The following is an 18591-nucleotide window of genomic DNA, read 5'->3' as shown; positions in this document are numbered from 1 at the left end:
TCTGCAGAGGCATAGTGTGGGGAGATGAAATAAGGCATGGGACAATATGGAGACTGGCCTTAGGTCCACGTCCTGCCATGGCTCTGAGGCACAGAGTCCACTCCAGGGACCTTTCCAGTGTGCTGCAGTCTTCAGGGCCTCAGAGTCAGTTGGCCAATGGCTGTGGGCTGCTGGGGGGGGGGGGGGCGCTCTTCCAGGACATGTGGCTCCCCCTTGGTTCTCTAAGGTGTAAACCTATGAGCCAAGAGGAACTAACGCAGCATGGATGTGTGTTCTGGCAGCTGGAAAAGAGAGCTGAGCTAAAGTAACCGGTGGCACCTGATCTCATACGCAAGTGAGGCTGGCCTGTTCGTTACCTAAGAGACCGTGTTTTCCAAGTAGCCAACCCTTATTTAAAATACACCTGATAGAGCAGGACTCGTGCCTATAAGCTCAGGGAGGTGAAGGAAAGAGGATGAGATGGTAAAGGTGGTCACTCTTGACTATGTAGAAAATATGAGGTCATCCTGGACTATGTGAGACCAGGAAAGGGAAGGAGAAAATGGTGTGTGTGTGTGTGTAGGGAGATGACCAGAAAGGACAAAGGCAAGACAAAACAAGTCACATAATAATAGGCCAGGTAGCCGGGCGTGGTGGCGCACGCCTTTAAGCCCAGCACTCGGGAGGCAGAGGCAGGTGGATCACTGTGAGTTCGAGGCCAGCCTGGTCTACATAGTGAGCCCAGGACAGTCAAGGCTACACAGAGAAACCCTGTCTCGAAAAACTAATAATAATAATAATAATAATAATAATAATAATAATAATAATAATAGGCCAGGTATGCTTGAGTGGCTTAAACAGGAGCACAGCTTGAGCACTAGAGTGGGAGACACTGTCACCACGGGAGACCGTGACACCATCTTAGAGACAAACAAAGCACGCAGCATGAATCATTCCTTTGTATTCCGGCTCAATAGTTTCCCACAATGTGACTATGCCACAGTTTGGCTTTCCTTCCTCTGGGTCATGGTGGACAGTGCTGCTGTGGACACTTGGTGTCCTCAGTTCAGGCTGGAGAAGCAGGGGCGAGACTGCCAGTCTTGGGAGCAAGCCCAGAGTTAACTTATTGACAGATTCTGCTCTCTGTACCATGTCCTCCTCCTTCATGCTTTGTCAGCCTTGGTGAGCCTCCCAGAGGTGCTCGTCCACGTGTGTGTCCTCCCCTCTAGGGCTGAGGTCTGCACTGCAGTGGCCACCCGAGGCACCTTCCCTGCCACACGGGGGTACCTGTGAGGAAAATAGAGTAATGGAGGCTTCTCTCTGCCTCACCAGGATGGTGAACGAAGTCTTCACCATAGACGACACCCTACAGACGCTCAAGATGAGGCTTCGGGAGACACAAAACACGCTGCAGCTGCTGGTGATGACCAAGTCCCGACTGGAGCACGAGCTGGCCATCAAGGCCAATACCTTATGCATCGACAAGGAGAAGTGCATGCGCATGCGCAAGACCTTCCCCAGCACGCCCCGCCTGGTGGGCTTCACCTGCTCTGGCGTCTACTCAAGCCCCTGCTCCAGCCTAGTCCCCTGCGTTAGCCCGGGCTCCTGCGGCGGATCCCCCGCCTGCAACGGCTCAGCGCCTCATGGAGGTCCCGCCCCCTGCAGCGGCCCCGCCTCTTGCGGAGGCTCCGTCTCCTGCGGGGGTTCCGGCCCTGGTGGCGGGACCCAGCTTGGTTCCCGCTCTGTGGCTTGTCCCTGCCCTGGCTCCTGCTTTGCGCCGGTGTGATAAATGGCATAACGTTGGAAAAGGCTGAAAAGAAAATAAAAGAGTCGTTTTCTCTCTTTTCTGTCTTCATGAAAATGTGAAGATTACAGAACCGAAGTCAATCAGAGCTCTTGGAGCTATATATCGTTCCTGGGGCAGATGGCTCGGTGGGGAGGTCCTGGGATTCCTCAAGGATGAAGTCTGGACCCCTGGGGCGCTCCAGGTACACTGAAGGATACTTTTCTCTTTGTTTCCCTATTTGTCTTTCCTCGCCATTTAAGAATTCAGAATTTGAGCGGGGCATCTGAGTCTGATGGTGACTTGTCTAGCACGCTTAAGATCCCGGGTTCATTTCCCAGTAGTTTCAGATTTATAGACAAGTGCTGCTCAAGCTTGGCTCCCTGCGCTTCATAGCCAGGACACATGTTGAAAAGCTAGATGACATGGCGCACACCTCTATAACCAGCCCTCATGCAGCAAGAAGGGAGGCAGAAACAGGATTGCCAGGAAGCTCGGCCACAGGGCAGCTAGCCTGGGGGAAGCTCTGCGGGAGAGGTGGCTCCCAGCATCCACACGGTGGCTCACAACTGTCCATAACCCCTCATCGTGCTGTTCACCTAGTTTATCTGAATTTAATTTCTTTTTCTTGAGACAGAGTCTCACTGTGTAGCCCAGGCTAGTCTTTTTTTTTTAAATAGAGATTTTATTTCCTTTATTGAGAAACTCAAGTCTTGGGTACATCAAAACCAAATATGGGAGGGGGAAATAATCAGAATCCACAATAGGAAAAAAAAGTTTCCACCATCTGGGCCACACTGCCTGTGCGCTCTCAGGCTCTAGTATCCTACTTTTCCTTGCCTTTTATGATGTGTGTGTGTGTGTGTGTGTGTGTGTGTGTGTGTGTGTGTGTGTGTGTGTGTGTATGTGTGTGTTTAGGATAGAGGGTGACTTTGTAAAGTCTGTTTTCTCCTTCTGCCTTTTGTGGGCCCAGAGATGGAACTCAGGTCACCAGGCTTGCATAGCAAGTGCTTGTACCCTTTGGACTATAGCCAGTTCCAGCTTCTGCAAACACTTAGAACGCACTTGAAGGAAAGCTTCCTCTCTTTGGCTGCCCTGATGAATTCTTTCAGCAATTTAGCATGGCAGCACGGACTGTGTGTTTCTCCCATGCCTTGAGTTCAAATCCGATGTTCTGACTGGGGATCAAGGGGTCTTTAGTGCAGTGGTTCTCAGCCTGTGGGTCACGACCCTTTGATCAACCTTTGATCTCCCAAAAAATTTACATCACAATTTATAACAGTAACAGAATTACAGTTATAAAGCAGCAACAAAATAACGTTGAGGTTGGGGCTCACCACCACACAGGGAACTGTATTAAAGGGCCGCAGTCTTAGGAAGGTGGGGAGCCACTGCCTTAGCGGATGACGGGGTAGAAACCACGCTGTGGATGCTGTGCATGAGCCTTTTGAGAGATGGATGCTTAGGAGGTTTTGGATGAACTTGGGAAAAGACCAAGCAGAGCGAACCAAGTGCCTGAGCCGTCCATCATCTCTGTGTCTCAGTCCCTGCACAGAGTGGTGTGTCATAAACACGTCATTGAGTGAGTAGCAAGTGGCCACATCAGTGCATACAAATATATAGGACTCTATCCTGCATTTGGGAGCTAGTACCCGAGTAGGAGAAATGTGGTTGTACTAAGTGAGCCAAAAACAGCAGAAGGCCCAGATGATAGTGGACCCCCCCAACACACACGCACACACATACACATGCATACACACACATACACAAACACACACACACACACACACACACACACACACACACACACACACACACACGGCTCTCAGAAGCCAGCATGGAGCTTACCACTGATACATGGAGTGGTGCCTCTGTGTAGACAGGGCTCATGGCAGGAAATGGCAGCAGCAGCTCCAAGGCTGGCTCCATGCCAGGTCCAAGAAAGGGACTCCTAGCTGACCCACTTTCCGGGCTGGGTCAGGAGTGATGCTGTCCAGCTAGCTGGCTCCAAGAAACACTATTCTTTAAGGAGTGTGAGTGTGTGTGTGTGTGTGTGTGTGTGTGTGTGTGTGTGTGTGTGTACATGCCTGTTCCAGCATTTTGCCATTTTCCTGAAGATCAGAACTGGTGCTAGAACTCTAGGAGATTTTGGAGAGAGAGAAAAGTAAAGAACTGCAAAGGAAATAGGGTAAGTTCCCTGTATAAATGGTGGGTATGGGCCCAGATCCCTATTTCTAGAGGCTTCTCAGAACCCATCCCATCCTTTGCTGGCATTTGGATAATGAAGGCTGCATTGATATGCATCTATGTGTACATTTGCCTTCTTTGAAAAAAGGAGCTGGCTGTGGTGGCCCGTGCTTTTCAGCCCAGTGCTCGGGAGGCAGAGGCAGGCGGGTTTCTGTGAGTTTGAAGTCAGCCTGGGTTATGTAGCAAATTCCTGGCTCTCCAAAGCTGTACAGCCCTGCCTCAGGGACAGTAAAGGGTTTGTATGTCTATCTTCCACCCACATTCCGTGGTGTGGATGGTACAGAGCCGGCGATACTGCATTTGCCACAGTCCTCTGTGCTGCTTACTGCTCATCAGTTGTCCTACTTCATAGATGTCACCTGCTGACGTGGCATAAGCCTGTCGTGCTGTGATCCAGTAAGAGACTCTGACCTCTTTGGGTCTGGGTGTGTGGCTCACTTGGTGGAGAGCTTGCCTAGCGTGTGTGAAGCCCTGGGCTCCGTCGTCCAGTACTACATAAAAGTGGGTGTGGTGGGTCTGGAGAGAAGGCTCCGCAGTTAAGAGAGCTTACTGCTCAGGGGTTCAGTTCCCTAAACCTACATCAGGGCTCAAGTGTGTAAATCCAGTTCTGAGGGAGTTAATGTCCTCCTCTTCTGCTTCTGAGGGCATTGGGTGTACATGAACTCACGCAAGCACACACACACACACACACATGCACACCCACACATACATGCACACACACGTGCACACACACTGACACATACACTACACACATGTACACACACTGACACACACTATACACATGCACATACACACATGCACACACACTGACACATACATATACATTACACATTTGTACACACACATACACACATGCACACACACACTGACACACACACATACACATACTACATACATTCACACACTGACACACATACATATACATACTACACATATGTAGACACACATACACACACGCACACACACACACACACACACACACACACACACACACACACACATGCCTTTAACCCCAGCATCCAGGAGATAGAAGCTGGATGATCAGGAGCTCAAGATCAGCTACACATGGAGTGTGACACCAGCCTGGTCTAGCCTGGTCTACCATGTTTGTCCTGGGGATCAAACTCAGGAGTCACCAGCCCTGGGGCGCTCCTTGCAGATGGGTGTCACACACATCCCTCCTGGTGCTGTGGACTTTCTTCTACCAATGGCTGAGTCGGAGGAGATACAATCAGGTATGAACCACCCCACCACAATGCTGTGCTTCAGCCTGCTCTGCTGTGGGGGGAGGGGTGCTTACCAGACCCAGTGTGAACCCAGGCTACTGCCTTCATGTCCGATCACTGAGCCAAAGTCTCCTCCTGTGTGTTGTGCATTGGATACCTTTTAAAAAATATTCAAATAATTTATTCAGATTACATCTCAAATGTTATCCCCTCACTGGCATCTTCTCATTCCCCCCACCCCCTTTCACCCTATTCCCCTCCCCTAGATCTGTGACAGAAGGGGACCTCCTCCCCCACCATATGATCACAGCCTATCAGGTCTCATCCTGGCAGCCTGCTTACCCTTCCTCTGAGTGCCACTGGGCTTCCCCACCAAGGGGAAATGGTCAAATAGGGGGCACCAGAATTTATGTCACAGTCAGTCTCTCCCCTCCACACAACTGTGGAGAATGCACCGTCCATTGGCTAGATCTGAATAGGGGGTCTAGGTTTACTGCATGCATTGTCCTTGGTTGGTACAGCAGTTTGAGCTGACCCCCCTGGGTCCAGATCCACCAGCCTTGGTTACTTTTATACCTTTGTGATTAAAATACCTGAGAGAGCCGACTCAAGGGAGGAAGGGTCCCTTGTGGCAGGGAAGCGATGGCACGGCGGCTCTGTCTGTGGCAGTGGGAGCATGCAGAGCAGCTGTTCACGTCATGGCAGGTCTGGGAGTAGATAGCCAGCCAGACCAGGAGAAGGACTCATCCTAATAACGTGCTTCTGCCATCCAGGTGCCACCGCCCACAGTTCTAGCCCCTCCCAAGATATTGCACCAACTGGGCAACCAAACATTCAAAACATGAACCTGGAGGGGACACTTCAGACACAAACTATCACAGCAGCGACTAATAAATAACTTACCACAACCTAGTCACTCTGTCCAGTGTTGGGGTGCTCTGTGGGTCTGTCTCGCACCCTGTGTGGAATCAGTCCATCAGAAGCCCCATTGGGTTGCCCGTCTCGCCTTTCCTGACCACCTGCTATTCCACTCTCTCTCCCATCGCCCATGTAGACAACCAACCACCTTTCCCGTTTCATTGGGTCGAAGGGTACGGAGGGGAAAGGTGAGCCAGCTCTGTGGCCTCCAGCCTACTTCTAAGTGTGCCTATGTGGAACTGTGTGCACGGCAAGCATCATTGTTGGAGCTGCCACATGCGAAACCAATGAAGACAATGGTCAAGGACAAATTAAGAAGGCAGAATGCCAGCATTTCACACAGACACCTGAAGAGCCTGACGTCTAAAAGCAAAACAAGTCCTCACCACTCTTACGACAAACGCTGAGAAGGAAAGAGCAAGGGGGTGGGGCTTTCAGAGACAGTAGGAGCCTGTGCTGTCCTTGAAGACCAGGTTTTTGAATTCTTCAGAAAGAGCTGATCTCTCTGTAGTGCTATGGAAAAGAGTTAGTGAACACTGATAAAACTTGGTAAAACAGAAAAAAAAATGAGGGTTAGCAAGATTGCTGACCTGATAGGGGTCCTTGCTGTTGAGCTTGATGATCTGGGGTCAATGCCTGAACCGACAGGGGGGCTGTGCTTTGACTGACACACATGTGTGCCCTGGCACACACACACACACACACACACACACACACACACACACACACACACACACACACACACATACACATCCTTGCTGCCGAGCCTGATGACCTGAGGTCAATGCCTGGACAGACAGGGTAGCAGCTGTGCTTTGACTGACACACATGTGTGCCCTGGCACACACACACACACACACACACACACACACACACAAACACATACACACACACACACACACACACACACACACACACACATATCCTTGCTGCCGAGCCTGATGATCTGATGAGCCTGATAGGGGTCCTTGCTGTTGAGCCTGATGATCTGGGGTCAATGCCTGGACCGACAAGGTAGCATCTGTGCTCCGACTGCCACACATGTGTGCCCTGGCACACACACACACACACACACACACACACACACACACACATCCTTGCTGCCGAGCATGATGACCTGAGGTCAATGCCTGGACCGACAGGGGGGCTGTGCTTTGACTGACACACATGTGTGCCCTGGCACACACACACACACACACACACACATCCTTGCTGCCAGGCCTGATGATCTGAGGTCAATGCCTGGACAGACAGGGTAGCAGCTGTGCTCTGACCACCACACATGTGTGCCCTGGTGCGCGCGCGCACGCACACACACTTGTAATTAAGAAACAAGACTACAGAAATTAAAGTACAGAGAGGGCAAGGAACTCACCTATAGTCACAGTAACTAAGTGGAGGAGATAAGATTTCAGCTCAGATACAAGAGTCCTTAATAGGTGGACTCAGATTCCCAAATAAAAGAAAGCTATTGTGTGCAAGGCCTCTGGCAAAGGTGAGCCCCACAGGCTGTGTAAAGGAGCAAGGCACCACAGGCTTATCCACTGGCTAGCCTGAGAGAGTGTTTCTTCATCCTCTGGAGGCCTCTGTCACGACCAACGAGGGTGCCAAGGGCTGGACTCAAACAAGTAACCCCACACTTGCCCCATGAAATCGGCATTGCCCACCCCATTTTACAGTTGAGAAAACTGAGGCAGAGAGGTGAGGCCACTTGGCCACTGCGCCCCAGTGAGGATGAGCTGGCCCTGGCTCCCCTTGGGTACCCCAAACATCCCACTCCACTTCCTAGTTGCTTTGGGTACAGGCTTAGAGAGTAAAGTGGCCGCGTTGTTTAGCCTGGCCCAGAAATGTCAGTGCGTCACCATCACACAAAGTCTTGGCTGTTCATTCCTGTGGGTCCAAAAGTGCTCCAGACAAGTGCTCCCCCCCACAATCCCCAAGCAGGCTGGGTGGAGGGTTCAGAGCACAATTGAAATTCCTAAGGGCTGCTGCGGACTCCTCCTCTTCCTCCCTTGAAGACATACAGAACATTCCTGGTCTGATATGGGACTCGGGTTGAGTTTCCAGTCTCTGGTTGCACCTTCCTCTTCCATATCATGTGACCTCACAGGTGCCCATGGATGGAATTCTCCACGTCCCCAAGATACGTCCAGCTCTCTCTCCTCCTCCCCACACAGCAGTACTACTTGGCATTCTTGGCACTCCTGTGAGGGCAAGCTTGGGGTGTGGGCCCAGGACAGCTGAGATGGCCATGTATGTGGCTGCGGGCCCCTTCCCTTCATCACCATACGGCCTGTGGGATTGCAGTTGGCGACTTGTGTGTTCTGCCGGGGGGGGGGGGGCGGGGGGGCTGGGGGTGTCAAATCCTCCGTGCTGGGCTCAGGCTTGGTGATTTCTGATGAAGGAGACCAGTTAGCCTAGAATATGGGTGAGAGAAAATTACTTTCTTGGGAGGTGGTAGTCTTTTTTCCACATTTGGGCTTGTCCTTATGGACCATGGACGGGCACATCTGGCACAACTGGGTAGGGGGTCTAGATACCCTGTTGTCCCTTGCGGGGTCAGGGTTAGGCTGACTCAGCTAATTTTGTAAGTGTTTGCTTTTTATTTATTTACCAGTCAGGGAACACTCTGCCATGGCTTTTTGTGGAAAGCAGAGGACAATCCCAGAGCTGGTTCTCTCTTCTGCCTTCCCGTGGCCTCTGGGAATTGAATTCAGATTCGCAGGCTCCAGCAGCAAACACTACAGCTTGCTGGGCTGAACCGCCATTTGGCTCTTACGGTTCTGCAGTGAGGTAGAGCCAGTAGCTGCCCAACAGCACAGGTGTGGGGTTTTATTTTGGTAATGAGTGTGGTTTGGTGATAGCTAAAGGGGCCAGGGGGACTCATGTGACCTTGCAGATAGGGCTCAGTGGTACACTGAGCTTAAATGGCTCAGTTTGGGCTGAGCAGGTAGAGGGGCTTGCTGAGCAGATTTGGTGACTCGTGTAAAGATGGAAGGAAAAGAGCCACCTCATAATCCTCTTATCGCCAGAATTGTTCATTCCATCACACACACACACACACACACACACACACACACACACACACACACACACAGAGCCTTCCTCATTGTACACAAGTGAAGTACATCTTCCCCCTCTCCCTCTGGCCCCTGCACCACACCTTGACATGTCCTCGAGTAGAAGTTGAGCATTTGCCAGGGCCGTGCCAACCAAACCCAGCCCCATGGGCCCCAGACACGGATTCCTCCAGGGCCTCTTACTGCACACCCCAGTCTCAGGACGGGGGAGGCTGCAGGAGGTGCGCAGGGGTGGGGGTGGGGATCCTGGCTGAGCCATGTACTCAGATGGGCAGATGGGCCTGCTGCTCTTCTGCTCCGGTTCCCTGGCTTTCTCTGCCAGCATCCTGGCAGACAACGCCGGAGCACGAGGAGGGGGCGGAGGGGGTGTATAGTTCTGACCCTGCCTTCTAGCGGCAAAAAGGCGCCGGCAACTTGGCACGGCATCGACAACAGGTTCCCACTGACCACTAGGAATCAAGGGAAGCTAAGGTAGCAGTCAGAGGCGTGATGGAGCTTCCTGAAGGTGAAGCTGGGCCGACTCAACCCTGCCTCCAAATCCCCCTTCCAACTGTCTGGGCCCCAGAGCTGGGGGAGGGAGTTGGGAGAGAGGCCCAAACCTGGCAAGGAGCCTGAGGTTCAAAGCTTGTCTCTGCTTAGTGTCAGACCTTCCACGGAGCAATCACAGCAGCCCCTTCTGCAGGGCTCACAGGCCTTTGGTTCTGCCTGATTCACCAGTTCCAGTTCCCTTGGGCTTTACTCGGCCACAACACCCTCTGCGCATGCTCTTCTCCCCACCAGCAACCCTGGTCCTGTCCACGGCTGCCAGCTTAGCTCCCACCTCTCCCAGCACAGTATTGACTGGTGTAACTCTGGAGTCTCTTCCCTGTCTTTTCCTTCCCAGTGTCTACCCTAGCAATAGAGTCGTGTGACATATTTGAGGAAAAAAAATATATGACCTGCTTTGGCTGCACAGTGAGTCTGAGGCCAACCTGGCTTACATGAGACAGAGTCTCAAAAACACCAAACCAACCAAAACACGTGCAAGTTTCCTGAGCCTTCCCCATCTGTAGAGTCAGAAACTCCAGGACAGAGCCTGGATGCGGTTAACTTGCCCTCTGAGTGCCTTGAGACTGGGCCATCTTTTTCTTTTCACTTTGCAACCTCACCTTCTGTACCAGCATCTGGTATGTGGTGGGGAAAAAAAATGTAGTCCAAACTGCACTCCTGTAGTCCAAGCTGGCCTTGATCACTAGGCTGACCTGAATTTATTCTATAGTTCAGGCAAAACTTGAACTGACTATATAGCCCAGGATAGCCTTAGCCTTGTGGCAATCCTCCTGCCTCAGGTTCCATATGCTGAGATTGCAGCCATGCACTCAAGGATGTTCTTGACAGGTGAATGGATGTCCCAGAGCCAGTGGCTCTACGTACTAGGTAATGTCCGGTGGAATTATTGTTTTGCCCGAATGAGACAAGCATCCCACAAGGATGCGGGATGGAGAGGGAGCCTCTGAGTGTTGGAGCTAGGAGAGGGACCAGGGCATTAATAAGACCCAAGCTTAAGGCTGAAGGCCAAGGGGAAGCTGGCGACTCTCCTTAGGTGGTAGGCGCTTGGCTACTGAAGCCAGATGGGCCTCCTGCTCTGGAAAGGCAGATGTCCCCTAGTTCTGTAGACAGTGGGGGAGCTGAGTTCACAGAGAGTAGAGTGAACACTCCATCGTGATCACGATGATGGACACTTCAAGCACCTGGTCGTGCTAGGCACACGGGAAGCCCGGGATAGGTCAGTGCAGCAGATGTCCTGAGCAACCCCCCCCTCCTGCACAGCCGTCCACCGCGCCCTTCCCCTCCCCCCAGCGCTCCAGGTATGTGCTGCAGGCTGAAGCTGCTCCTTCTAGCATGGAGTGGGTTTCAAACAGCTTGCCTCTCCACAGAGACACTTCTGGAAAGCCAGACTTCTGCAAACATTGTAAATGCCCTTGAGATCAGGAGAGGAGTGGCAGAGGCCCCTCTACTATAGAGGGCATGAGCCAGGGGGAGGGGGCAACAGAGGGGGGAACCAACGCCTCTAACCCAGCTCTCCCCTCCCTGGACACCCGCCCCCAGGTTTGGCACCCACAAGAGTGCTGCTTGCCTCTTTGGAGCTTGAACTTGGCTGCAAGCCTGCATGCTGGCCCGCCTGAAGTTTACTATGCAGGGGTCAGAGATGGGCAGAGAGAGAAGGAAGGACCGAGGGTTTCCCGGTACCCTGCCTGACCGAGTGGGTGATGTCTTTGCCATCCTAAGCCACCCAGCCAACACTCAGGCATGTGGAGCCAGCCACCAGGGTTCTTTGTCCTAGGAGGGGTGGGAGTCAGGGGGAAGTTCAGAAGAGGGGTTTCAAGAGGGCTAGGGTGGAAAGGCGGGTGATGGCTGAGAAGCCCACGCCCCTATCACCACACGGTTACTGTCAGGCTCCACCCCCAGGGGACAGAAGGGCTGGGTGGGCTGCACTGGACACTGAAGGTTTGTTTGCCTGACGCCCACAGGCCTGGGCTGCTGAGCACCCTGGGGCTCCTCCCTTACACAAAAGCCTAGGCCAGGCACCTCCCCTCATATCCCTGTGTCCACTGTGAGCATGCCCCAAAGGGCAAGGCTCCCTGTGTGGTGACCTTTAGGGAAGGATGGGGACGGACCAGTAAGAGCTAGAGCCCCTGGACTTTGCCAGGCCTGCTAAACAGTGCCTTGGAGGCAAGGAAGGCCGAGGCTCTGCCAGCCCTACCCCCCTGAAAGCAAGGTGCTAGCCAAGTGGGTGACTTGGGGGGGGGGCAGGGAGGGTGAGGGTGTGGGCAGGCCCCAACATATCCTCACTGGTTTCCTGGAGCAGGGCCCAGAGCAGAGATTCTCAGTCCGGTTGGCTCTGGGGAAGGCTACGGGAAACCTCCTCTAAGACCAGTGGGACGCAGGCAGTAGACAGCAGACAGCACTTGGCAGGTGCAACTCGTTTGCTGTCTTGCTTGTCACTTAGCCTGGTGCGGCCAGCACACCACACTGATGTTGACACTCTTTGCTTGTTGCGGGTGTTCATTTCCGCAGCGCTTAGGGTTCTGTGAGCCCGGGATGCCCTCAGCAGTACAGGGTGGTGTGCCAGGGCACTGGGGGATTTGGGGGCTTAGGCAAACTGCCAGAAAGTCACACAGCCAAACACAAGGAACACATCTGAGCTTGGAAATCATTGTGTTTTGGTTTGAGTTTGGGGGAGAGTCCCATTATTCCTGGGCTAGCCTCAGACTCCGTACGTAGTAGACCTTGAATGTTTATTTTATGCATATGAGGGTTTGGCCTACTTGTATGTATGGGAACCATGTGTGTGCCTGGTGCCTGAGGAGGTCAGAAAAGGGTGTCAGAGACCCTGGCGCTGGAGTCACAGGGGGTCGTGAGCTGCCATGTAGGTGCTGTGAACTTAACCTGGGCCTCCCGCAAGAACAAACATGGGGCTGGAGGGTTGGGTAAGTGGTCTGATCATGGATGGGTCTTCCAGAGCACCTGGGTTCAGTTCCCAGCACCCACACTGCATCTCACAACTATGTGAATCTCCAGTCCCCGGGGAATCCAGTGCCCCCTTCTGGCCTCTGTGGGCACTGCACATATGTGGTATGTAGTCATGTTTAAAACCTTCACACATTAAAAAAACAAAACAACAATTAAGGGTCTTAGCCACTGAGCTATCTCTCCACCTCCAAGGAACCTTTTTTATTTTTTTCACATTTATTTCCTTATTCCTTTACTTATTTAGTGTGCATCTGTCTCTCTGTTTGTTCATGCACACATGGAGGTCTGAGGACAACTTGTGGTAGACCATCGTCTACTTCCACTATGTGTGCTCCCAGAAATCGAACTGAGCTTGTAAGGCTTGGCAGCAAGCGCCCTTACAGCTGATCCTTCTCACTGACCCAGCCTTGAATTTCTGACTTCCCTGCCTACACCATCTGAGTCCTGGGTTACAGGTGTGAACAACCATGCTGGCTTACAGGTGTGAACAACCCTGCTGGGTTACAGGTGTGAACAACCATGCTGGATTACAGGTGTGAACAACCCTGCTGGGTTACAGATGGAATAACCATGCTGGGTTACAGGTGTGAACAACCATGCTGGGTTACAGGTGTGAACAGCCATGCTGACTTGCAGGTGTGAACAACCATGTTGGTTTGCAGGTGTGAACAACCCTGCTGGGTTACAGATGGAATAACCATGCTGGGTTACAGGTGTGAACAACCATGCTGGGTTACAGGTGTGAACAATCATGTTGGGTTACAGATGTGAACAACCATGCTGGCTTACAGTGTTTGTGGGATAAGCTACAGAGCCTTGTTGTGCATGCTAGGCAAGCACTTCACCAGCCCTTCTTTTTTGTTTTCTGTTTTTATTATTATTTTGACATAGGGACTCAACTGTACAGCCCAGTCTGGCTATCCTCATGGGGATCCTCTTGCCTCAGCCTCCTGAGCACTAGGATTACATGTATGGGCCACTACCCAGGGCTTAGTCCCATTTTGTGTGGTGCTTTATTCTCTCTCTCTCTTCCCTTCCCTCTCTCCCTCTCCCTCCCTCCCTCCCACCCCTCTCTCCCCTCTCTGTGTATGTATGTTGGAATGCTCTGTGGAGGCAGATGGAGATGATGTGTACCACAAAAAAAAGTGTTTGGGTTCTTATCTTATCCACTGGCTCCTCTTTAATTCATTTTCCACTCCCCAAGAGGACTCGGAGAGTGGGAGGGGATTCACTGTGCCCACCTAGTGGTTCGACATGCCAAGACAGGGCAAGCCAAGGCCAGCTTTCTGTGGAACACAGTTGCCCTGTGCTTTTGAACACTCTGCATTGTCAAGACGTTCCCCATTGGCTAAGGGCTTGGCGTTGGATCTTTGAGTCCATAAGAGGAGTTCTGGAGACCCACCTGGCAGGAACCCACAAGACAACACTCCTCTGAGGGAGCCGCTTTCTGTTTACATTGTCCCCTCACTGCCAGCCTGCTCCCTTCTTCCCACCCTCTTGGATTCTGCCCCCTTTGGCAGAACAAAGCAGCCTGGGCAAGGGTGCCAGGGCCCCAGAAGCAGAGCAGTGCTCCCAGCTCTGCTGGGCTGCTTTTCCAGCTAGATGAGACTCCTCTTTGAGGAGTAGTTCCGCTAGAACACAGGTCGGGGGGATCCCAATGAAGTTCTTCTATTTGGCAAGCACTTTGCCACTCCAGCCCCGGGATGGGCAGAGGGACTAGCAGGCCCAGGTTACAAGGCTGGGGAAGAGAATATTTATCTAGAAGGTGGCTCCAGGCACTTAATGTGATGCTTAGGAAAGGGCAGCTTTGGCAGAGGCACCCAGGAAAGGCAGGAGTGTCAGAAAAGAATGCTGACAAACAAAAGCCCTAGGATTTTACTGTGAGGAGAGCTGGCCTATGAGAGGGTGGGCACTGGAAGGCCAGTGTCCAGCCAGCTCTCGCTCTCAGTCTCCGCCATACCTCCAACTTGCCCCCAGCCCATTCTTCCTCTTCCTCTGGGAAGCCTGCCCCTCCCCCATACCTATTTTTCAGCAGAGACCCTGAACCCTTTGGCCTCCCAGCTCTTAGCTTTGAACAATTGCTTGGGCGAATGCGGTCCAGAGCGCACACTATTTGGAGCATGGTTCCAGGAAGGCAGCATCCTGACCATAGCAAAAGCAGGATGTTGTCCGTGCCCTGCACGAGGGCTGTGGAAACGGGCTGAGCACTGAAAAGTCAGACCTGCTTGACTCAACCCATTTCCTGAAGGGATGAGCAAAGACTGAGGGGCCACAGAAGACTCAAAAGGGACTGCATCGAAGGTATCTTATGATATGGAATGTTCTACCTCAACTTGCCTGGGCAAACTGTAGCAGCGAAGAACCGATTGAAGTTTCCCAAGCACGCTGTGAACTTCACATTGATTCACTGAGATTTTAATTAGTATAAAGTGGTTGCGTGTCTGTGTGTGTATCTGCGTGGGCATGTGGGGAGGGCAGAAGCCTGTGTTAGGTGGCTCCCCCAATCACTCTTCACTCTGTCTTTTTGAGGTGGGGGGGTCTCTCTCTGAGCTTGGACCTTGCTAGCTGGCTGGCTAGTGAGCTGCAGAGTCCCCCTGTCTCCACCCACCAGAGCTGGGATTGTAGGTGTGTGCAATCATGCATGCTTTTTAAAGTAGGTGCTGGTGATCTGAACTCAGGCCCTCATGCATGTGTGGTGAACACTCCATGAACTGTCTCTTCAGCTCCCGTTCACTCAGGCTTCACAGCATCCCTTCGAAGTAGCACTTGCTACTATTACTATTTTACAGATGAGGAAATAAGGCCCCAGATACCCGAGTCGTGGCTGAAGTCCTCAAAAGACAAAGGGGTGTCACTGTGTAAAGCAAAGCAAATCTCCCTGTAGCCTGGAGAGAACACTTCCATCAGGTTTGAGACAAGCCCGTCGTAAGAACTCGAGGGAGGAGATGGGAGAGACGGTTAGAGTGCATACTGCTCTTCCAGAGGACCTGAGTTTTGTTTCTGGCACCCACTTCCTGTGCCTCACAACCCCAGGGATCTGTGCCTTCTTCTGGCCTTTACGATCACCTGAACTCACACACGTGCAAATTAATATATACTATACCTAAATATTATGTATATATGTGGAGAGGGAAGGAATGAGATTACCAGCACCTCTGGCTCTACACAAATCTTAAAATTAAAAATTAAACGCTAATGCTTAATTTGAAAGATTTGGGTATAAGTCTGGCTCTCGGGTTCCCTCTTGCAAATTTGGAAGTACCGGTTCTTGCGTCCCGTCCTTATATCTCCCTAAGGCAGCACTAGTTATTGGAAACAGCAAATGTTTCATCAACGGCTGTGCCAGCCATCGTCTACCGGACACACACCACCTCAGTCTCATGCCCATGGAGGGTAATGGCGCTGTAGGCATAGAGGATAGGGTTAAATAGGCCACTGTGTGGCTAGGTGGGTAAAGACAATTGCCCAGTAGAAATGGATTTGAACAGACTTTTAAAAAAAGATTTATTTATTTATTATTATGTATACAGTGCTCTGCCTGCATGTACACCTGCTCGCCAGAAGAGGAAACCAGATCACACTATAGATGGTTGTGAGCTGGGAATTGAACTCAGGACCTTTGGAAGAGCAGTCAGTGCTCTTAACCTCCGAGCCATCTTTCCGGCCCCCAAGATTTTTTTTTTAAACCTATATAGACACTGAGGCACAAGAAGGAGTCACTTATGGTCACACAATAAATTGCATGCAGAAAATTCTATGTATGTGTGTGAAGTGTTATTGTGTCTGCCTGTCACTTGGGAATCTAGTTAATGTGCAGCTTCTTAGGCCCTTTCTTCAGAGGGTCCAAGGCAGGGGACCTGCCCCCGGGGAAGGTCCTAGAAGCATCTCCTCTCCTTCCTAGGATTCTTTCCTTGGAATCAAATGTGCTATACTATACCATTTAGTCTCCTCCTGAACCACACCTTGGGGGGGTGTGTGTGACTTTTGTCCTTGGACACTCAGAATAACTGTGGTACCCTAGCAGGTGACGCTAGACTGAGATGCCAAGGGCCTGGTCTTGTCTGTGATTCCTATGGACCACAGCCAAATCTGTCCAAAATGCACCCAATTTAAGAATCTTCTAGCTGGGCCCAGTGTTTCATACCTGTAATGCCAGCATTCAGAAAGCTGAGGCGGGAAGATCACCCACGAGCTCCAGGCTAGCCAGAGCTGCCCAATGAGATCCTGTCTCTGTCTGGAGGGTTCAGCCCAGCTCACACACCTGGGCTTCTGTCTTAGCAGTTTTCAGGACTGCTTAGCCTCTCCCTGCAGCTGAAGGTGCCAGGCCTGAGTGAAACCTGTTTCCCTGCTTATCACACGGGTTTGAATGAAATGACCCGGGCCGGACTTGGTGTCAGAACCCTGCTGGCCACAGCTCCCCACCCCCACCCTCAGCACTCCATAACTCCCACACGACACAAAGGGGGGCTTTACAGAGATGCGCAAGGTCTTTGCCATGGCTTCGAGAGTTCATAGGCATCAAAGCAAAGCTTGTCTGTCACTGGACAGAAAGCACAGCATCTGCAGAGGAATCACATTGGGTGTGTGAGCCGGGAGCTCTAATCTCAAACTCAGAGCGGCGGGGCAGGATTCTCACGGGCCACGCCCTTGCTATTGCCTTGCATTAATCTCCTGTCATCACCATAGGTCACCAGATAAAGCCACCAAATGGAGACCTGGCATCTGGTGAGCGGTTTGGCCTCTAACCGCAGAAGAGAGAGGCTCATTGTTTTCGAGACAGTATCTTGCTGTGGAGCCCAGGCTAGCCTCAGACTTGAAATCCTCCTGAGAGCCAAGATTGCAGTTGTGTGCCACCATGCTTACATAGAAGTGAAGACTTCACAGGGCTGCGTCCCCCTAAGCTGTCTCTGATCATGGCCACGCTTGTGGCCCACTGTAAATCCACAAGCCGATTGAATTTCTGCATTTTCTTAGTATTTTTAAATGTTGTTTTATTTTTACTTGTGTGTTTGCGCACGGGTGTGCATATGCACATGCGTGCAGTTGCCCGTGGAGGCCAGGAGAGCATATTGGCTTCCCTGGAGGTGGAGTTACAACAGCTGAGAGCCACCTGTGGCGGGTTCTAGGAATGACTCAAGGCCCCTGCAGGAGTAGTAAGCAGTGCTCCAAATCTCTGAGCCATCTTTCCCACCACCTCACCTTTTCCTACTAAGAGCCGAGACCAGAGATGGCAGCCTGGGAAAAATCAGGCCACAGCCCTCTGCAGTTTGCACCTAGAACAACAAAAGGACAGGCACCTGCTGGAATACTTAGGCCCATGGAAAAGCAAGTCCGGTTCTTCTCCTTTGAGACTGCACAGATTTACGGTCCTGCCTCGTGCCTGCCTCTGTGCCCGCTGGCACATGGACTAAGCCAGGCAGAGTCACGTACTGTGGGAGTCTTTATCATCTCTTGAAAAACGTGTCAGAAAACCACTGTCCAAGGGACTTGGGGGTGTTTTCCTTTACCCTCCTCCGTCCCCACCTTGCTGTACCGCAGCATCTCCTAGGCGTTTAATGCAAAGCCCATTCTCCCTTCCAACCCCATCACCTTGGCTGTGATGCACTAATGGGGCCCTTCCGGATTCTCCTCTCTCTCCCTTCCTGTGGCTATGAGGCTCTCTCTCCTAACAGTGAAGGGTATTTTTTTTTTTTTTGGTTGTGGGTCTCAGCATCTGTTTTATCTTTTTATTTATTTTTAACACATTTTTATTGAAAAATAAAATAATTCATATTACATCTCATTTGCTATCCCATCCCATGCATCCTCCCATTCCTCCCTCCCTCCCTCCCGCTTTCACCCCATT

General features: G+C 51.7%; 1 protein-coding gene across 1 annotated transcript in view; it reads left to right on the top strand.

Moving 5' to 3' along the window:
- The window catches only part of TEKT5 (tektin 5), a 35748-nt gene extending 33879 nt beyond the window's left edge, over positions 1-1869 (top strand). Inside the window, exon 7 of the mRNA XM_084763497.1 lies at positions 1312-1869. Within this exon, the coding sequence (XP_084619623.1) occupies positions 1312-1765 (454 nt within the window). The 3' untranslated portion in view covers positions 1766-1869. The remainder of the gene's footprint in view (positions 1-1311) is intronic.
- Positions 1870-18591: the final 16722 nt, after the last annotated feature.

Source organism: Acomys minous, assembly GCF_964271855.1.
Source record: "Acomys minous genome assembly, chromosome: 16".
Taxonomy (NCBI): Eukaryota; Metazoa; Chordata; class Mammalia; order Rodentia; family Muridae; genus Acomys; species Acomys minous.
This window is presented reverse-complemented; position numbering and strand designations above follow the sequence as displayed.